Source organism: Bos mutus, chromosome 22 (assembly GCF_027580195.1).
Source record: "Bos mutus isolate GX-2022 chromosome 22, NWIPB_WYAK_1.1, whole genome shotgun sequence".
NCBI classification, from domain to species: Eukaryota; Metazoa; Chordata; class Mammalia; order Artiodactyla; family Bovidae; genus Bos; species Bos mutus.
In genome coordinates this window covers 61180542-61201985 of record NC_091638.1, presented here as the reverse complement: position 1 = coordinate 61201985, position 21444 = coordinate 61180542, and the positions used below count along the sequence as shown (strand labels likewise).

At 56.3% G+C, this 21444-nt stretch overlaps 1 protein-coding gene and 1 long non-coding RNA gene across 5 annotated transcripts; both read right to left on the bottom strand.

The window, feature by feature from the left end:
• Nucleotides 1-1353: 1353 nt before the first annotated feature.
• Nucleotides 1354-8719, bottom strand: TALDO1 (transaldolase 1). Its single transcript, XM_070358998.1, has 8 exons — nt 8560-8719; nt 5294-5417; nt 4015-4122; nt 3730-3861; nt 2354-2529; nt 2047-2244; nt 1750-1895; nt 1354-1553 (listed from the first exon to the last, which is right to left on the bottom strand). The coding sequence occupies exons 1-8, from the start codon at nt 8654-8656 to the stop codon at nt 1521-1523; spliced, it is 1014 nt and encodes a 337-aa protein (XP_070215099.1). The 5' UTR covers nt 8657-8719; the 3' UTR covers nt 1354-1520.
• Nucleotides 8720-9762: 1043 nt separating this feature from the next.
• Nucleotides 9763-16166, bottom strand: LOC138984686 (uncharacterized). Of its 4 annotated transcripts, none has more exons than XR_011461947.1 (6): nt 15580-16166; nt 15177-15328; nt 15007-15097; nt 14146-14308; nt 11028-11438; nt 9763-10042 (listed from the first exon to the last, which is right to left on the bottom strand). It is a non-coding gene; the product is annotated as an uncharacterized lncRNA (long non-coding RNA). The 4 variants fall into 4 exon arrangements; XR_011461946.1 differs by having other exon boundaries at nt 14168-14308; nt 15580-16158; XR_011461948.1 differs by lacking the exon at nt 14146-14308 and having other exon boundaries at nt 15580-16151.
• Nucleotides 16167-21444: the final 5278 nt, after the last annotated feature.

Genomic DNA, 21444 nt, shown 5'->3' with positions numbered 1-21444 from the left:
CGGGGCCCTCCCCAGCCTTCCTCACTGGCCCCACGTGGCCAGGTCTCCAGGCCCAGGGCCCAGCAAGAGGCCCCCTGGGATTTCCCACGTGCTGTGTTGAAAACAGACCCTGAGCTCCAAGTCCGCAAAAACGGCGTGTGGGCGTCTGGGTGGTTTTTTCCATGAGTCGTAGCTTCCGTCAAAGGAGCGTTCTTATTAGTGGATAGTTTTCACGTCGTGCCCAGTGAAGGACACCCGATGAGACGTCCAGGAGATTCACAATGGACTGGCTGTTTGTGGGAGGGCGTGGGGCCAGCCCAGGGGGCCAGTGTGTCCCACGGCCTGGCTGCAGGGGGTCTTCACGTTTCAGCTGTATCCACTGTCTGCACCGAGGCCCCGGGCCAGGCGGCATGGCAAGTGACTTCCACCTCCTAGGGCACAGCCTGTTCACCAGCTCAGTGCAGGGAGTCTGGGGTGTTGCTGGGGACTTGCAGGAAGCCGCGGCCCTCTGACCCAAGCTGGCGAGGCAGCTTGCGGGGGGCTGGGGAAGCCCCAACCCGTCAGCACACTGGCAGCGTGGCCCGTGTGGCGCCTGCCCTGAGCCCTGTCCACCCAGCACTGCTCCTGCTTCTGGGGAGGGCAGCCAGAGGCAGCTCCACAGCCACACTCCCAGGGGCACCGCTCCCCTGCAGGGAGCTATGGGGAAGAAGCCCGGCCTAGCAGGGCCCCTCGGGAGAGGAGTGGGTACATCCAGACCTGAGGTGTGTCCCGCAGGCCCGTCCCAACATCTGGCTCCCCTGGTGCAGACCCGGACACCCAGCCACCCCGTCCTGCTCCCAGGCCATCCCCCCAGACCCTGCCCTCCCGCCCCCGCCGACCCCCCTTCAATGTTTCAGGAACTCAGGCTGGTCGCAGGGAGAGAAAGGGGCTCCCCTGTGGACCCCTGTCACCACCCACCGCCAAGCCCTCAGTGCAGCACACGCACCGCAAAGCCCAAATGGAGCGGCAAAGGTCCGCACACGCTGCCCGCCTGTGCCCGGTGTGAGGTGTGGAAGCTGAGGCCCGTACACGTTATGCTGTCCCCACAAGGTGGCACCACCAACCCCAAAGGAACCTGGGCCAGAGCAAAGTCTGGGCAGCGTGGCCAAGGCAGGGGAGCCGCGTGTCCCCACAGCAGGCCTCTCCGCCAGGGCAGCACACCCCTGCCCAGCGCCGCAGGCACAGCCTAGAAGCCTGGGGGTCCCTGCCTTCAGAGTCAAAGCTCTTGGGTCACTGCCCAGCAGCAGGCGAGGGGCTGTCACCACTGACTGGGGGTCCCCATGGGGCTGCCGGCCTAATCCCGCCTTCATCAGGCCCCGGGAAGGAGACAGGAAGCAAAAGTGAGGGCTTTAATGCGCTGAGCAGATTTTTACATAAATCAGAAATCTATGATTCGTCCCCGCTCCAATTAGTAAAAAAAATCCAAGATTCATCACAAAGCATGTGCAATTAGGCCCCAATTCAGAGACGCACAGATCCGTGGTCCAGCCTCGGGTGCCGCGCTATTTTCCATTCTCTGCGCTGAACATTCGTTCCTGGAAACGAATGGTGTGAGCTCGTGTGCCCACCAGGCTGCCCCGACCCCGCCCTTGGCCAGGCCGGCGGCCCTGGGCCCTCCCGACAGCGGCCCCGCCCCTGGGCTCCGGCCCCGCCCCCAGGCCCCTCCTACCCGCCCATGACCCCTCCTGCCCACGTCCCAACCGTGGCCCCGGCCGTGGCCCCGGCGCTCACTCTCAGCATCCGCTCCAGCTTCACCGCGTCCGCGGCGAACCTGCGGATCCCGTCAGAGAGCTTCTCCACAGCCATGCGGTCCTCATTGTGCAGCCAGCGGAAGGCCTTCTCGTCCAGCTGGATCTTCTCCAGGTCACTGGCCTGGGCTGCGGAGCAGATGCCCGGGCCATGGACTCAGAGCCTCGCCCAGGGATGGAGGCAGCCCACCCCGAGGCTCAGGTTCCACAGCCTCAAGGGACCAAGGCATTGGTGCCTGTGGAGCCCGAGGCGGTGGGAGGCGGGAGGGGACTGTCTTACCTGCTTTGGCCGAGAGCACAGGCGTCAGCTTGCTGTGGTCCTTGAGCAGCTCCCCCAGGAGCTGGGGCGAGATGGTGAGGAAGTCACAGCCAGCCAGGGCCTTGATCTCGCCCGTGTTGCGGAAGGAGGCACCCATGACGATGGTCTTGTAGCCGAACTTCTTGTAATAGTTGTAGATCTTGGTGACGCTCTTCACTCCTGGGGGGACACACCAGAGCTGCATTCCGTGCCACCCAACCCTCCGTCCTGGGGCCCCCTGGGAGCACGCAACACAGCACCCCTCTGCCCGGCCCGGGCGGCCACTGACCGGGGTCCTCCTGGGGTTCGTAGGACTTCTTGTCTGTGTTGGCCACATGCCAGTCAAGGATGCGGCCCACGAAGGGCGAGATGAGCGTCACGCCGGCCTCGGCGCAGGCCACGGCCTGGGCGAAGGAGAAGAGCAGGGTCATGTTGCACCGGATGCCGTGGTGCTCCTCCAGCTCCCTGCGGGACGGGGAGAGCGCACGCGTCAGCCCCGAAAGGCAGGGCTGGGTCGCTCCACCCTCGTGAGTAACTGTGGAAGGGTCACCAGGGCGAGCTCAGGCCAGCGGCTTGTGGGCAACCAGACCTCATCAAACCCGCATTTCAGAACAGGGACCAAGGTGAGAGGCCCCCGAGAGCTGCAGACAGTCCTCGCCTCGTCACAGAACCTCTGTGCTGGGCCAGTGCAGGAGACACAGGCTCAGTCCCTGGTCCGGGAAGATCCCACAGGCCCGGAGCCCCAGAGCTTGTGCGCCACAACAAGAGGAGCCGCCGCAATGAGGAGCCCCCACCCTCCCACCTGGAGAAAAGCCAGGCAGCCGTGAAGACCCAGCACAGCCAAAAAAAAGGGACCTTCGGGCTGGAGATCATGGAGTCGGCTCCAACCACAGCACCGTCCTGCCTCAATCCCACAGCCTCACTGGCCCCACGGCCCCCACCTGCCCTCTGGGTCAGCCTGCAGAAAGCCCGTCCCCCAGATGACACGTCAGGGCTGACCATGAGAAGGGGGTCCTGGCCACGCTCTACCACCTGCCAGCTGAGTTCCTGTCCCAGTGGATGGTTTCAGAGGTGCCCCGCTGCCGGGCCACAGGGAAGCGGTCAAGAAGCACAGCCCTGGGGGCACAGGGCCGCCTTGGTGGCCAACGCCATGAGCACTGGGCTAGTAACTCCACCGCTGGTGTGTGCCCACAGGAGACCACCCCAAGCACACGCTCAGCGTTATCCGACACGGGCAGCCACGTGCCCCAGGAGGATGTGCTTGGAAGGTGTGCACACACAGGGAGACCTCCTTAAGGGGGACCCAGGCGTGGCGCGCGTGAGCCTGGAACGGGAGCCAAGCAAGGGAAGCCACACACGAAGGCCATGTGCGGCACAGCCCTGTCCCTCGGGAGCGTTCAGAGGCAGAAGGTGCGTGGCGTAACAACACAGGGACCCGTGGGGGTGGCCAGGCGCTCCAAGGACAGCCGAGCCTGGGCACCAGGGCAGCGTCCTGTCCATGCCCGCCTGCCCCCTCCGTGCCCAGGGTGCTTGGGGGGAGCCGACTCCCACTCTGTCCTTGGCAGACGACACCTCTGCCGGCGGCACCGCGCAGGCCCACTGCCCGAGGGGCCTACCCGGGACGGGCAGAGGCCCCAGCAGCTCCGCGCTCACGGGGACACTTACTTTCCGGCCTGAATTCCTTCCCAGGTGGACGAGAGCTTTATCAGGATCCGCTCCTTGCTGATCCCAGCCTCCTTGTACAGCTCAATGAGGCGCCGGGCGCGGGCCACCATCGCATCCTTATCAAAGGAGAGCCTGCAGGGCACAGGGCGCCTGGCTTGCAGCGGCTGAGTGGGGCAGACGCAAGCGGAGGCCAGGCGCCCACAGCAGCGTGTGGCGCTGCGTGGGGAGCTGCGAATGACAGCGGCTGCTGCTCTCGACCCCCACTCGTTGGCCCTGAGGCCTTACCTGGCGTCCACTTCCGTGGATACGCGGCCTGGAATTTTCTTCAGTATTTCTGCCCCAAACAACACAAAAAGTTTATCAATAGCATTTGTAATCTGTTCCTCTTGTGACCTGAAATTCCAAGGGAAAAAATTAGGTTAGAAGCTTCTTTCTTTTAAATGTACAGGATTCTGCAAAAATTGTTACCTGCTTCCCAAATTCTTTTCCCACCGTCTGTTTTTCTTAAAAACCTTTCAAAGTGGTGATAAAACACACAGCAGAAAACTTACCACCTTACACATTTTTTTTTCTTTTTAGATTTCGGCAACAGCACACAGCTCGTGGGACCCCTCAGCTCCCCGACCAGGGGCTGGGCTCGAGCACACCGCCCTCTCCCCAGTGGCGCGGCCGGTTCGGGCACTGAGGTGCTCACACGGGCGCGGCCACGGCCGCCTCATCCCCAGTGTCTCCATCCTTCAAGCTGAGCCCTGCCATCTTTGGGGGCTTGAACAAAACACTCTTCCCAACCTCTCTGAAGCTACCTGGGCAGATGAATAAGGGGCACAGTGCGGCTCCAAGATGGACCAGAAAGATCTCCGGCCTGAGAGCAGGGCCAGTCTGCTGATCACTAAGGGCACTGCCTCGTCACCAATTCCAGGAGCATCGAGAAGGGAGGGGAGCCGCAGCACGGGGTGCACGGCGGGGGGGCAGGGCAGGCCCAGGGCATGACTGCCACCCCTGCACACGGCTGACCTCAGCACACGGGGCGCCAGAGAGGGACAGGCCAGCCCAGCACAGCTCCTGCCAGGGGCCACTGTTTCCTGCGAGCCCACTCTCAGCTGAGCAGTACCACCCAGATGAACATTTAAAATGATACCCAGCAAAGGCGAGTCTATGGAGAGAAGAACCAGTCTGTGGTCGCAGGCGGAGGCACGAGAGAACGTTCTAGGAGGCGAGAACATTCTCGGACTGGACTGTGGCTGCACCACTGTATAGGTGAATGCATCAGAACGAACTGCTCCCTGAGACAGTGACTCTCACTCCAACAAGACTATTAGAAGGTAACAAAATGCCAGAAAGCAGCTCCACGGCCGCCAGGGCTGAGGACACAGACTACAGCGGGGGAAGGACTCGGGTGCCATCCACACGCTCCTGCCACCAAAACTCAGTGAACTGTCTACTCCCAATGGGTGATGCCCGCAAGAAAGCAGACAGCGTTCCTTCCCGGAGCTTAAAACACTGGCGAACTGGCCTCGGGAGGGAAGCAAGCAGACCCGGCCAGCACCCACGGCCCCGCACTCACCCGCCCAGCTTCCTGCCGTAAGCAATGGCCTCCTCCACCAGCTCCTGGTAGGATGGCATCTGTGCCGCAGCCAGGATCAGGGACGGGTTGGTGGTGGCATCCTGGGGCTTGTACTCGTCGATGGCTGGGAAGTAATTGTGGGAAACAGGGGTCAGTGGAGTGCCCGCTTCCACCCAGAAACCTGAGATGACCCCTGAAAGCCCTAAACACAGGGACAGAGCCAAGTAGGGTGCGGCCACACTTCATGCAGGAAGGCTGGCCAGGAGGCAGCTGAGCACAGGGAGGAAACCTGGAGGCTAAGCCAGCGAGCAGCCGTGCCAAGAGCCGAGAGCTGCCCAGCACCAAGGAGCAAGGTGGGAGGCGGCCAGGAGGAGACCAACGGCGTCCGCAGGTGCTGGCGCCCAGGTCAGCCGCGGAGGGGCTGGACACGGGCCTTCAAATTATTCTTTTAACACACTTGTTCCTTCCTGATAACCACGCGGGAATTCCAAGGAGTCTCGAGGCCCTGGCTGTCACAGGGCAGTGCTGAGCTCAAGTTCATCAAAACTCAGCTTCCAGGATTAGCCAGTTCAGTAAGGTGATTTGGCAAGCTAGCATTTTCAAAGTATCTTCTGATGACAAAACCACAGAGATGGAAAACAGGGAAGGGGGTGGCTCTCAGGGGCCGGGAACAGCTGTATCCTGCCCGTCCTGGTGGCCCTAAGAACCCGCCACAGAGGACGACCCCTCCTCTGTGCAGCTGGAAACCAGGGAACACAGGGCCAGTCTGCAGCCTGTTCACAGCGCCGTGTTGGCACCAAGGCCCCTGTCCTGATATCACACCGCGGCCACAAAGAACACCCAGGGAGGTGATGGCAAAAGGATTCGTGGGACCCGATGGGCGAATTCTGCAACTTCCTGGAGTCTATTAGTTATTTCAAAACAACAAGTTAAGAAAGCACGCTCTGGAGTGGAGCTTACACAAATGTGTGAAACCCGGTGTAATGCGCTGAAGATAGTACCTTGATAAAGCTGACTTTTAACAGAATTAAAAACAAAATCTGGGGTCAACAGATGGGCTTCAGGCTCCAGGAACCCTTAACAGAATACAAAACCTGGCATGGGGCATGGAGCGGGAAGAGCAGCCACAGCTTTGACTTATTTTCAAAGAGGCTTATGACGCCCCAAAGGCAAAACCCTTCAGTTCACAAAGTGACCGTAAAACTGCAATTACAACTATGTAAGATTTAGATATATATGGGCTTCTCTGGTAGCTCAGTTGGTAAAGAATCTGTCTACAATGCAGGAGACCCAGGTTAGATACCTGGGTTGGGAAGATCCCCTGGAGAAGGGAATGGCTACCCACTCCAATATTCCATAGAGGAGCTTGGTGGGCTACAGTCCATGGGGTCACAAAGAGACGGACAAAACTGAGCAACTAACACACACCTAGTGTACTGTACACATCACCAATAAATGTATTTTTAAATAAAGTCACTAACACTCACTTAGCAATCTTCAATGTCAGCACTTGGGTTTCAATGTTTCCAAAGAGGAGAACATAGAGCAAGCATTCCCCAAGAGGCCTCTGGACACACTGGGCCGACACTGACAGAGGCCACGGGTAGTTGACCTGAAGACCAGCCAGCCTGCAGCTGCTGCCCAGTGAAACCAACAGGAAAACAGCACAGACTCAGCAAAGATGGGAGACACTCCACACTAAGGAGGAGCAAACCAGGACTTCCCGGTGGTGCAGTGGGTGAGAATCCGCCTGCCCTTGCAGGGGACGTGAGTTGGGTCCCTGGGCCTGGATGACCCCACACGCCCTGGGGCAGCTCGTCCTGGTGCACCACAGCTACTGAGCCTCGAGCCGTAAGTACCAAGCCCCTGAGCCCGAGACCCCGTGCTCCACAAGAGAGACCACCACAGTGAGAGGCCCTCCACTGCAGCGGGAGCTCAGCCCCTGCGTGCCGCAACTAGAGAAAAGCCCGTGCAGAGCAGTGCAGCCAAAATAAATAAAATTAGCAGAAAGACGTGCAGCCACTTTCCCAGACTCTCTGTCCTGATGAGGTCACTGCCAGAGGCCTGGACCAGGGAGGGACGGGTGGGAAGAAGCCGGTGGCCTCGCAGGTCAGCCGGAGCTGGAATTGCCCAGGGCCCCCAGCTCTGACCAGGAGGGAACCTTCTGTCAGCTGGTTTAATGTACAGGTTGGACTCAAGCCCATCACCATCTCTAGCGTTTATGTTTAAGCAGCCAAATATGCTTACTCATTTTCCTCAGCTCTGTGAGATAGAGTCTTATTCTTACCAAAGAGGAAATAAAGCCTGTTTCTCAAGTCACCATGAGAAAGCAGAAACGAGGAAGTCCCTTCCCTACCGTGTGCCCTGGAGCACTCCCAGCACGGAACATTTCACGATTTCTCTGACAACCTTCATGGTTCACAGAGGATGTGAATGGAGGTTCACCTAGTCTGGGTTTCCGCTGCAGAGGATGGGAAGGCCAAGCCCCCCAGTTCCCTCCCAGGAAGGCGAATCAAGCCAGGAAAACCTATACCTGGCCCAAGCTCTGCTTGCCTCCCTGCAGTGAGTGGGGCTGTACCTCCGGGGATCCTTGGTCCCAGGCGGTGAACGTCTAACTGGCCCGCACGCGGCCATGGTCACCAGCGTGCAGCTGTCCCCTGGGCAGGGGTGGGAAGTGTGCGCAACACGGGGTTTCAAAAGCAGGCGGTGTCATTCGCAGAGTCCGGCCTTTCTGGGCCCAAAACTAACTCATGTTCCTGCTCAACATTCGCGCAACGCAACTGCCCCGTGTGACCACAAGTGGTTCGCATCTCCACGGCGGACCAGGAATCGCTGTCCAAATCTAAGTACTTGGGACACCGTCCTCTGACCCACTGGCGGTCACCGCGGGCTCCAGCAGCGCAGAGGACGGGGGCGCTGGGCCCCGCGCATTCGGGTCCTGAGGCACCCACGCCCCGGCCGACGGTGAAGGGGGCCGAGCACGGGGCGCCGAGAGCAAGGGAGAAGTGGGGCGGGGAACAGCAGGGCCGAAGCGGGGGCGGGGGGCGAGGGAGAGGGGCGCCAAGGCGGAGGGGGGCAGACTTCCCGGCCCAGGAAGCCGGGTGGCCGGGCTTCGCCGCCGCCCCTGCGCCCCTCAGCCGCGCGTCCGCGCTCCCGGGCCCTCCCGCGCCTCCCCACACCGCCGGGCGGGCCGGCGCCCCGCGCGCCCGAAGTCTCTCGCTGCTGCCCGGCCCGCCCCATGAGCTCGGGGGCCAGCGCGGCCTCACCGTGGAAGTCGCCCGTGTCGGCCACCACGGTGGTGAACTGCTTGAGCTGGTCCAGCGCGTTCTCCATCCTCTGCCGCTTCACCGGGGAGCCCGACATGGCGAGCGGCGGAGCGAGCGGGGGACCCACAATGCCCCGCGGGCCCCGCCCCCAGCCGCAGCCAATCCGGGCGCGGCGCGGGAGGGCGGGCCTGCGCGCCGGCACCGGCGGGGCCCCGCCCCCGAGACGGCGCCCCACCCCCCGGAGCCTCGCCCCGCCCCCGGGGCGGCCCCAGTCCCCCGGAGCCGCGCCTCAGGAGCTGTACTCATCCAGGGCGGAGAGCCCCGGGGCGGCGCCCCGGAGCGCTGAGTCCCCTGGGCGCTGAGTCCCCCGGGCGGTATGCCCCCAGAAGTGGTTATGCCGGAGGGGCGCACATCCTTCTGGTGATGCAGCCCCCGGATGGTTTTGCAGGGAGCGATGCACCCCCGAGAGGCGCTCCCGCCTCCACGACGCGTCCCTGGGGGCCGTGATTCCCGGAGCGTGCACCCCCTGCAGCGGGGCGCCTCCGGGGCGTGGAAGTGATTAGTTCCCTGGACTGATGCGTCCCCGCGGCGGAGCTCCCCACGGAGTGAAGCACACCCAGGGCTGCGTGGTCCCCGACGGCGCGCCGGCTCAATTCCCTCCTCTCGTTTGCAGCGGCAACTGGAGTGAGGGTCGTCGAGCATCAAGGAGTTAAGGCTGAGGCTTCAGGCCGCGGTCAAGCGGAGTCTCAGAGAGACCTGGACACCTGAGACTCTGCATCTGAGCCTCCGCCTCAGGAGGCCATAAGGGGCCCTGGGCATGCGGGCCTGGGTCTGGGAGTCTGGGTCGCCGCCCCTCGCCCCCCGGCCGTTCTGAAGCCAGGGGCACCCAGGGTACAATTCTGTCCTTGAGACCGAAATCTCACCTTCTCTGTACTCTGGTGTGGAATTCAATCTCGGTGACATAGAGTTTTGGGTGAAGTAGAAAAGGATTGGGCTTCCCAGGGGGCTTAGTGGTAAAGAATCCACCTGCCAAGCCAGAGACACAGGTTCAATGCCTGGGTCAAGAAGCTCCCCTGGAGAAGGAAATGGCAACCTACTCTAGTATTTTTGCTTGGGAAAATGCATGGACAGAGGAGACTAGTGGGTTACAGTTCATGGGGTGCCAAAGAGCTGGAGAAAATTTAGCAACTAAACCACAGCAGCAAGAAGAGATGGATCGCTTTATTGCTTTGCCAGGCAAAGAGGCGCACAGCGGCCCCTGTCCTCAAGACCATGTGTCCCAGCTTGGGGAAGACAGTGACAAGTTTTATATTAATTTCCAAAGAGGGTGTGATCAGCTTGAGGACATTCTTCTGATAGTTTCGTGAGGTAAGCAGGAGTCAACATCATCAACCTTCAGGTCCAGCTGATCTGGGCTCTCCATGCTTGTGGGCAGCATGCCATCATTAACAGTTAACTTCTCCACTTGGAGAAGCTTCAGCGTCTGCAGAAGAGCTCAAAGATATAGTTATGTCTGTCTGCTGAAGGGAAAACAGGACCCTGCCCCAAGACTGCCCTTGACTGTTTTTTCTCCCTGTTCTCACATCCCCTCCCTTCCCTAAGAACAACTGCTTAAATCTACTTGAAACTCAGGGAAGGTCATAGAGGCTGGGTGAAAGCTGTTTCCTGTAATAAAAGAAATGGGGACATAGAGGCGTCATGCCCAGGACCTCCACAGTACCCTGCACAGCATCACCCTCAGGCCTGGCAGCTGCTCCAAGCCCTCCTAGGTTGGGTGAGCCTGGAGGCTGGGGAGGGGCTGAAATCAGGCTTGTGGTTTCATTTTCTCCTGTGGATCCAGAGCCCAGGACAGGCCATCGACCCTGGGAACCACATCTGGGAATCCCTCCTATCGAAGTAGTACTAAGTTTAGAAGTATGAAATAAAATTCACATTTTATGGGAAGACAAGAAAAATATAAACATAAAAAATTTTCTCTGCCCTTTGGCCTCCTCTCTCCTGCACTGTGCATCCCGTGTCTGCATTTTATACACGGAAAACCTCCCCACTGACTGTTGGATCACAGAAAAAGCAAGGAAATTCCAGGAAAACATCTGCTTCTGCTTCATTGGCTATACTAAAGCCTTTGACTGTGTAGATCACAACAAACTGAAAAATTCTTAGAGATGGGAATACCAGACCACCACATCTGCCTCCTGAGAAACCTGTATGCAGGTCAAGAAGCAACAGTTAGAACTGGACATGGGACAATGGACTGGTTCAAAATTGGGAAAGGAGTACCTCAAGACTGTATCTTGTCACCCTGCTTATCTAACTTATATGCAGAGTACATCATGCGAAATGCCAGGCTGGATGAAGCACAAGCTGGAATCAAGATTGCAGGGAGAAATATCGGTAACCTCAGATACGCAGACAAAACCACTCTAATGGCAGAAAGCAAATGAAAAAAATAAAAGTGAGCCACTCACTTCAGTTCAGTTGCTCAGTCGTATCCCACCCTTTGCGACCCCATGGACTACAGCACACCAGGCTTCCCTGTCCATCACCAATTCCTGGAGCTTGCTCAAACTCATGTCCATTGAGTCTGTGATGCCATCCAACCATCTCATACTCTGTCCCTTTCTCCTGCCTTCAATCTTTCCCAGTATCAGAGTCTTTTCCAGTGAGTCAGCTCTTCACATCAGGTGGCCAAAGTACTGGAGTTTCAGCTTCAGCATCAGTCCTTCCAGTGAATATTCAGGACTGATTTCCTTTAGGACTGACTGGTTTGAACTCCTTGCCGTCCAAGGGACTCTGAAGAGTCTTCTCCAACACCATAGTTCAAAAGCATCAATTCTTCCTCATTCAGCTTTCTTTATAGTCTGGAGGAGTCTTTGGACCTAGAAAAGAAAACAACAGTCGCAAAGGCCCTTGCTGAATCATCTAACTTGGGAGAAAACAAAACAAGACTTTAGGTCCCGCCCTGAGGCTCCAGGCCGGTTGCATCCATCTGGGACTTATCAGCCCCTGTCCAGAAACCTTCCAACCCCTACACCTGCCCAGAAGACTTATCACCCCCTGCCCAACTACAAATGCCATCTCATCTAAAGAATACCCAAAACATCCCGCCTGATTAACGTTTCCCTTATCGCTTCCACAAACCTCCCTATAAATATGGAGCCTCCCTGATCCCTCTCTGTGCTCAGCCTGGTCCTTAGGCCGACTGTCCTTTTATTCAGGCAAGGCTGCTCCTTGCCTGAATAAAAGTAACCTACTTCTGTTGAGGTCGTCTTTCCTTTTCTGCCTCAGCCCGAACTATACCTTACATAGTCCAACTCTCACATCCATACATGACTATTGGAAAAACCATAACTTTGACTAGACCAGACGGACCTTTGTTGGCAAAGTGATGTCTCTGCTTTGGTCATAGCTTTTCTTCCAAAGAGCAAGCGTCTTTTAACTTCATGGCTGCAGTCACCATCTGCAGTGATTTTGGAGCCCAAGAAAATAAAGTCTGTCACTGTTTCCATTGTTTCTCCATCTATTTGCCATGAAGTGATGGAACTGCATGCCATGATCTTAGTTTTCTGAATGTTGAGCTTTAAGCCAGCTTTTTCACTCTCCTCTTTCACTTTCATCAAGAGGCTCTTTAGTTCCTCTTCACTTTCTGCCATAAGGGTGGTGCCATCTGTGTATCTGAGGTTTTGATATTTCTCCCTGCAATCTTGACTCCAGCTTGTGCTTCATCCAGCCTGGTATTTCGCATGATGTACTCTGCATAGAAGTTAAATAAGCAGGGGGACAGTGTACAGCCTTGATGTACTCCTTTCCCAATTTGGAACCAGTCTGTTGTTCCATGTCTGGTTCTAACTGTTGCTTCTTGACCTGCATACAGATTTCTCGGGAGGCAGGTCAGGTGGTCTGGTATTCCCATCTCTTTAAAAATTTTCCAGTTTGTTGTGATCTACACAGTCAAAAGCTTTGGCGTAATCAATAAAGCAGAAGTACATGTTTTTCTGGAATTCTTTTGCTTTTTCAATGATCCAATGGATGTTGGCAATTTGATCTCTGATTCCTCTGCCTTTTCTAAATCCAGCTTGAACATCTGGAAGTTCATGGTTCATGTACTGTTGAAGCCTGGCTTGGAGAATTTCGAGCATTATTTTGCTAGCATGTGAGATGAGTGCAATTGTGTGGTAGTTTGCGCATTCTTTGGCATTGCCCTTCTTTCAGATTGAAATGAAAACTGACTTTTTCCAGTCCTGTGGCCACTGGGCAAAGTGAGTCGCTCAGTCTTGCCCATTTCTTGTGAACCAATGGAATTCTCCAGGCCAGAATACTGGAGTGGGTAGCTGTCCCCTTCTCCAGGGGATCTTCCCAACCCAGGCAAGGATCAAACCCAGGTCTTCCGAACTGCAGGCAGATTCTTTACCAGTTGAGCTACCAGGGAAGTTGGTAGCTCAACAATGGCAGAAAGCAAAGAGGAGCTAAAGAGCCTCTTAATGAAAGTGAAAGAGATGAGCAAAAAAGATGGCTTAAAACTCAACATTCAAAAAACTAAGAACATGGCATCCGGTTCCATCCCTTCATGGCCAATAGATGGGGAAAAAATGGAAACAATGACACTTTTATTTTCTTGGGCTCCAAAATCACTGCAGACAGTGACTGTAACCGTGGAATTCAAAGACGCTGCTCCCTGGAAGAAAAGCTATGACCAGCCTAGACAGCATATTAAAAAGCAGAGACAGCACTTTGCCAGCAAAAGGCCATATAGTCGAAGCCAGGGTTTTTCCAGTAGTCATGTATGGATGTGAGAGTTGAACCATAAAGAAGACTGAGTGCCAAAGAATTGATGCTTTAAAACAGTAGTCTTGGAGGAGACTCTTGAGAGTCCCTTGGACTGCAGGAGATCAAATCAGTCAGTCCTAAAGGAAATCAACCCTGAATATTCATTGGAAGGACTGAGGCTGAAGCTGAAGCTCCAATACTTTAGCCACCTGATGCGAAGAGCTGACTCATTGGAAAGAGCCTGATGCTGGGAAAGATTGAGGGCAGGAGAAGAGGGCGACAGAGGATGAGATGGTTGGATGGCATCACCGACTCAATGGACATGAGTCTCACCAAACTCTGGGAGATAGTGAAGGACAGGGAAGCCTGGTGTGCTGCAGTCCACGGGGTCACAAAGAGTCGGACACTGCTGAGTGACTGAACAACAGTGATCCAGGCTGTCAGGTGCAAGAACAACGTCACCACCCTTCTACAGACTTGAATAATCACTCTGATAGCCCTACTTTGACCTCACAAGGTCAGTCTCCTGCCAGATGCAAAGGAGGAGCTGGTGAGGCAAGCGTCCTGTCTACCTGCGCAGGACAGTCATCTCCTCTTCCCTTCTCTCTGACTACAGAATTGTAGCCCGCTTAATCCTTGGACAGAACTCCCTGCCCGCCACAACTGCATCTTTTACACACATCCTATGTTAATAAACCCACTTCCTGCCTAACACCTTGCTTCTCACTGAATTCCCCCTGTGCTGAGACACAGAGAACATGAGCCTCATTAAGTCCTAAGACCAGATGTGCAGTCTTAGTTGGGAGACTATGGGTTTACTCTGGGTCCGAGTCCTGGTCACGTGAGTTTGAGCCCCAGTCTGAGGCGAAGGGTTTCAGTGTCTCAGGAGTCTGTCATCAGCATCCGGCTTCAGTTGCTCTGGAGTCTGCCATCCTGTGGTCTGGAAGTCTCACCGTCCACCGGGCGGGCGGTGCCTTGGTTCCTGAAGGACAGTGCGGAGAATCCCGGTGGGAGCAGCTGGGGCTGTTTTATTCTCAACTATTGTCTTTGCTTCTCTTGTTTACCCTTGTTTCCCTCACCTCTGCGATTAGTAGCTGCCTGTCCCTGCTCTTTGGACTCAGGAAGGGGCTGGGAGACTAGACCCTTTTTCGACAAACGGGAAGTGAGGGACACAGAGGGCTTTTGTGCCCGACAGGCCCCCAGGTTTCTGGGTTTCAGAAGGGACGAGGAGACTGGGCGATGGGAGCGTTTTACAGCCGAGGTTTTAGGGTGAGGCAAGACCAGCATCATCGGCTCTGGGTGGAGCTTCTCTCTCTCCTTAACTCATCTGGTTTTGGCTGCATCAGTCTTGGTCGGGCTGGCGGGCTCTTCCCCGCGGCGCCCCGGCTTCTCTGCAGTTGTGCCACGCGGGCTCCAGAGCGTGTGGCTCTCTACTTGCAGTGCTCGCCCCTAGCTCCCCCACCAGGAATGGAACCTGAAGCCCCTGCACTGGAGGTGCGGAGTCCTAACCCCGGGACCACTGGGGAGCCTCTCCCTCCAGGAACTTTCTGAGAAGTCTGTTTTCTGGCTGCCCCAGGAAGCCTGTGGTGCAGGGCAGGCTCTGAGAACATTGGCACTGTGTTTTTAAGGGGTAGTGGTCACTCAGTGTCGACAGTTAACAAAACACAACAAAATACAAACCCTCACAAACAACACCTGCTTGGTGTCTGCTGGTTCCCGATGTAAGTGTCCCAGGGGGCTCCCCAGGTGGTGCTGGTGGTAAGGAACCCGCCTGCCAATACACAGAACATGAGACAGGTTTGACCCCTGCGTCGGGAAGATCCCGTGGAGAAGAATACCAGTGTTCTTACCTGGAGAATCCCATGGACAGAGGAGCCTGGCGGCTACAGTCTATGGGGTCACAAAGAGTTGGACATGACTGAGCAACCAACACATCCACTCCAGTATTCTTGCCTGGAGAATAGCAGGCACAGAGGGGCCAGGCGGGGTACAGTCCATACGGCTGAAAAGAGTCAGACCCTGAGTGACTTAGCATGCATGCACACAAGTGTCCTGGGGTGGAAGGTCGCACAGCGATGGGGCGTGGCCTGCCAGGCAGCCCCTGGGCGTGGAGTCCACTGGGTGCCTCTCTCTGCCTTCTGCCCATCTGGGCCCCACCCTGGGGAGGGGAGAAAAGTGGGAAACTCTAGGGGAAGGAGGGGGCTTTTTGCCTGCAGGAGGCCCCACCCCAGCTGTGCTCTGGCAAGCACTCACCCCCTTGGCCTCAGTCAGGTCTTCAGCAGAGTTGAGGTCCCTGTGGGCTGAGAACAGCTGATGCAACGCAGCGGAGGCGAGGCGCTGGGCTGGGCAGGAGGAGGAGGTCTGGCCGGGCTGGGGCTCCGGGGGCCAAGGTCACTTCCAGGAGCTGCAGAACTCGGGCCAGGAGGGAGGTGTCCACACACCTGACCCCTGACACTGTGCTGTCTCAGGGAACGCCAGACGTTTCTCCCAACCCCGTGATGAAATATAGTTCACATTTTATGACAAGAAAAATGAAGTGATGAAACTTTTCTCCACTTTTGAGCTCCCGCCCCCTTCTGGGTGTGGGGTGAGTCTGCATTAACCTCCTTGGGAGCCAACATTCCTTCTTAATCTTGTAGAGTCACCCTCTGTGCTGCGGATCTGAGTTGTGTAAACTGCCCACATGTCCTGTAACCTTTGTCTCAAAAGCTTTCGTAACCCTGCCTTGACCTCGACTGGGTGCAACAGTCCTCAGCTTCTCAGACTGTCTCCAGCGTCATAATCCTCAGGTTGGCTCAAACCATTTTTTTCTATTTCATTTTTAGATTGGTTATTGATCTTTTTTTCTTCCATTGAGACCAGGAGAAACAAGCAGTCAAGGGCAGCCTGGGGGCAGGGCTGTGTTTCCCCATCAGGATACAGACAACTACATCTTTGAGCTCTTCAGAGGCTGAAACCCCCTCCAGGTGGGAGAAATGAACAATTAATGATGACGTGCTGCCCACAAGCATGGAGACCCCAGACCAGTTGGACCTGAAGGGTGACGATGTGGACTCCTGCTTACCTCACCACGAATCCATCAGAAGAATGTCCACAAGCTGATCACACCCTCTTAGTCACTATCGTCCCAGGGTGGAGACACAGAGTTTTCCAAAGCATGAGCCCTCTGTGTCTCCCTCGCCTGGCAAAGCAATGACGCTCTCCTTTTCAACTGCACCCAAAGGTCTGTCTCTGAGACTTGCCTCGGTCCCGCTGGGCGGAGAGGCTGGGCTTTTGGCCCCAGCTGTGAAGATGGTGTTGGGTGGTGGCTGGTGCCCCGTCCACTAACTCTCAGGGGTTGGTGTGGCTCAGAAAGGGGGAGCCCAGAGAACCCACAGGCTCTGCGTCACCACGTGGACGCTCTAACACAAACCCAGACGGGGGTCGTGCGGGGCCAGTGTTTGAAACGTAAGTTTAGGGGGCCGGGGTACAGCTAAAGCCTCAGGGTCGCAGAAGGAGTGAGATGTGGGGACAGGGCTCCTGGGAAAAGGCTCTCCGGGGACCGCCTGGCCAGCTCTGACTGACCCAGAGGGGCCAGTGCTGCCGAAACCTTGGCTCTCTGTGCTCCAGTGCCAAGCAGAAATATGGAGACAGAGTTTTGGAGAAGGAAAGAGTGGCTTTGTTTGCCAAGCAAAGGGCAAACACATTAGGCTAGCCACTCAAGAACTCCCCCTCTCCCTGGTGAGTAGGGAGAGGCTGTGCCCCCAGCGTAGGTGATAAGGATCAAGGCAGTAACAGTCTTGCATTCTTCTGCAAAGTTTCAGAAGGGTGGGGCTGCTGACAAGGTTGGCCTGCGTGCAAGGTCTGGTCCTTTTAATCTTTTTATTTCTTTATGTCTGGCTGGGTCCTCCTTGGTTGTGGCATACAGGCTTAGTCATCCTGTGGCATGCGGAGACTTCCTGGACCAGGGATTGGGCCCATATCCCTGAATTGGCAGGTTAAAAATTGTTAAATTTTTAAAAATTGTTAAAAAATATTTCGTTGATTTCATTCAATGTATCTGGCTGCCACATGCCTCAGTCGTGGCCCGAAGGGCCCTCGTTGTATCATGTAGGGTGATCACTGCAGCGCGGGCTCCCCTCTCATGTGCAGAGGCTCAGCGTTTGCAGAGCATCAGGCACGGGGGACGCTTGTTCCCTGACCGGGAACTGAACCCGCATCCACTGTGCTGCACAGCCAACTCCCAGCCCCCGGATCACCAAGCCAGTCCTGAGGCCAGTTAGTACACACTGGGACTCAGGCCCAGCTGAAACCCTCTGTGTTCCAACTGAGGCCACAGACCTGTTTCAGGACCTAATGGAGCTCAGGTTCTTGAGTGTCACTGCACAAAGAATTCAGTGAGAGACAAAGTGACTGAGAGGTAAGAAGTCAGTTTATTCAGAGAGAAACATACTCCACAGCCAGCACATACGTGGGCCTTTGCGGAGGGCTTAACCCTAACCCTAACCCTAACCCTAATCTTTATCCGTGGGCATTGGAAACCCCTTGGTTTCTGCATTGAAGCTGTTCCAGCTTTGTCAGTGGCACCCCACTCCAGTACTCTTGCCTGGAGAATCCCGGGGATGGGGGAGCCTGGTGGGCTGCCGTCTGTGGGGTCACACAGAGTCGGACACGACTGAAGCGACTTAGCAGCAGCAGCAGCAGCGCTTCTTGAAATGTGGTGTGGTTCGTTTTTATGGGCTGGGTAATTCCATAGGCTAATGAATGGGAGCTGAGCACTGAAGAATTGATGCTTTTGAACTGTGGTGTTGGAGAAGACTCTTGAGAGTCCCTTGGACTGCAGGGAGACCAAACTACTCAATCCTGAAGGAAACCAGTCCTGAATATTCATTGGAAGGACTGATGCTGAAGCTGAAACTCCAATACTTTGGCCACCTGATGCGAAGAACTGACTTACTGGAAAAGACTCTGATGCCGGGAAAGATTGAAGGCAGGAGGAGAAGGGGACGCCTGGAGTGGGTAGCCTATCCCTTCTCCAGGGGATCTTCCTGACCCAGGAATAGAACAGGGGTCTCCTGCATTGCAGGTGGATTCTTTACCAAATGAATCACCAGGAAAGCCCAGCGATAGGGTGAAAGTGAAAGTGGAGTCGCTCAGTCGTGTCCGACTCTTGGCAACCCCAGGGACTGTACCTGCCAGGCTCCTCCACCCATGGGATTTTCCAGGCAAGACTGTTGGAGTGGGGTGCCATTGCCTTCGCTAGGGAACTGTCCCGACCCAGGCTCTAACCCGGGTCTCCCACATCGCAGGCAGACTCTTTACCATCTGGGCCACAAGGGGGTGAGCAACCACAATAGGAGGGGTGGAGCCTCCACGAGAGCCCAAAGAGGGAGGTTCAGAGCGCATCTAGCTTGGCTATCCAGAAGGCTTCCATGTGCCAGGCCCCAAACTCCACAGGGACAGAAGCACCTGTGCTTGGAACTCTCCCAAACCTCAGCCCAAGTATCTCTCCATCCGGCAGTTCTTTCATGCTCTTTAATATCCTTTGTGATAAACTAGCGATCTACTACGTAAACCGGCTTCTTGAATTCTGCGAGCGGCTCTAGCAAATCAATCCCATCAGAGGAGGGGGTCGCGGGAAGCCCCGCTCTGTGGTCGCTTGGTCAGGAGCCCAAGTGGACCCCGTCTCTTTGCCTCTCCTGTGGCTTCTGCTGCCTCGGCCTCTCCCGCCCCCCACGCCCTGGGGGTCCCCTCTGGGGACATCCCAGACCTCCCCTCACGTCACAGGCGGCACTGGGCCTCCCCCTGCGTCCTGCTCTGTCTGTCTGAGGCGGAAGTGGAGCCTGCACCTTTCCCGGTGGTGGCCGAGTTTGAGTCTCTGCCCAGGGACGCTTGCAGCCCAGCTTGCCCGGGGAACGTGGACACCACCCCTCGCTTTGTCCAGTCCGTCCAGGGCTGCCCAGCTCCCCAGGCTCTGCCCTTTATCATTGGTCTCCTCATAAATTCTGTGTCAGCAGTTCTTAAGCTATTGCGCCTCAGGACACTTTTACACACTTAAAAATTATTAAGGGTCCCAAAGAACTTTTATCTTGTGGGTGTTATCCATCCATATTTACTGTATTAGAAAATAAAACTGTGACAATTTAGAGACCCAAATTTATTCTTTCTTTTGAAATAACAATGACAGACAGTTGCAGAAAACATCAACTTTGCCATTTTCCTCAGCTAATCCTCTAAACTCACTTCTAACCCTCTATGTGCTCACCAATCCTGAACCAATTATGTCTTGAATTTGCCCAATTCTAATCCCAGCTCCAAATCTCAGGCACATCTTACCCTCACCCCCGTAAACCCTGCCAAGACTCTCAAGGTAGCTGAGCCCAAGTAGCTTCATCAACATGTCCCTTTATGGCATTTTGGGGTGCCAGCATTCAACACATAAAGAGCAGGTTTCTATGAAAAAGAAGAGCAGCGTGAATACGTGTCTTTACGAATCTCCCTGACGTCGGGCTTCCCAGCAGCAGCTGGACCTCATCCCCATGCCCACCTTCGTTCTGTTGGGGACACCATCCTGGTCGAAGCATCCAGAGAAAACCCAGCCTCGCCCAGACTCGGAGCTAGAAACCAGGAGCAGGTGAGCGGCCTTTTCGGGTCCTTGAGGAGGTTCTCCCCCGATCGACACTGAACCCCAGCTCGGGGTGTCTCTCCGGGCGGCCACCGTCTGGACGGGGAGCCTACCCCTGGCGCGGCTCACTGGGGCCCCGGGGACTCATGGTCCCTCCCGCTCCAAGGACGGGTCTCTGGCCCCCGTGACTCTGTAATGTCATGCGTCGGTTGTTGAAAAATGCAGATTCAGAGCCTCCCTTTCCACGTCCATGTGGGACTCACAGCAGCATCGCACGCTCGGAAAAGGGCCTGTAGGTCGGGGAGCTGCCTCCCTGATGCTGGCAGGCTCTAAAACTCTAATTTCCAGTAGAGAGCTCGAATTTACCATGGCAACAAAGACTGTCTGCTGTTTCTCTTGTTTGGGGGCAAATGCCTGCCAAGACCCCAGGTGTGAACAGCATGGCCGGCCCAGCGTGGGTCAGGGTTCGCCCGTCGCCCGAGCAAGTGCTGCAGGAGGCTGGCACCTGAGGGCTCTTGCCAAGGGCCCAGACTGGAGTCCGCTGCATCAGGGGCATTTGCCAGCTTGCCCGAGGCCCCGGGCTCGCTCGGGCACTTCCTCCCGGAGGTGTGTGTGAGGGGGTCCTGCCATGGCCACACCGGGATCCTCGCCGAGGAGCCAACAGCTTCACCCCCCGGGGCTTCTGCACCATCCGTGCCCACAGGAGCCCAGTGAAAAAGGCAAATCACCCTGTACTAGTTTCTGAGGCTGTGGTAACAGAGGACCATAGCCCATAAGGCTTCAACACCGGGAACTCATTGTCTCGAAGTCCTGGAGGCTGGAAGCCCAAGACCAGGTGTCAGCAGCTTGGCTGCGATCTTTGAGGCTCCTCGTGTTGTAGAAGCAGCAGCCTGATCCCCACCTCTGTCTGCAGGTGACCTTCTCCCTGCATGTCTATGACCAAGTGTCCTCTGTTGATAAGGACAGTAGTCACGTTGGGTCAGGGCCCGTCCTAATGACCCCGCCTTATATGAACTGGGGGATACAGCCCAGCCTGTAACATTCTGCTGTCTTGTTATGTCTAGAGTTCAGGGCCCCCCAGGGGCCTGCGGACCCCGCCCAGGAGGATGCTCTGTAGGGATCACTACGGAACAGGCCAGGTGCTCTTCAACTTTAATTCTGCCCCTCACGTTAGCCTAGCAATTCCCACAGCAAGCACTTTTGGGGGAGGGTTAATAGGAATCGTTTTTATGTTTCTCCACATGGAGCTGTTCTCAGTAGCACCGCCACCTGTGAAGCCGCCCTGCCGAGTACACCTTCCCCCGGTGACAGGCACACGTTGTGCCTCTACTGTGATCCCGGCAGCTGACACGGGTGTGAAGACATCTTGCCTCCTGTACTAATTTTGTGCAGTAACCTTTCAGTGAGTCAAGTATTTTGAAAAAGTCAGAAAGAAATGGAAAAGAAGAATCTCCACCCAAAATGGCATTGGGCCCCACTGGCCTTTTGGCCTGGCCCGAGTCAGGGAGGAGACG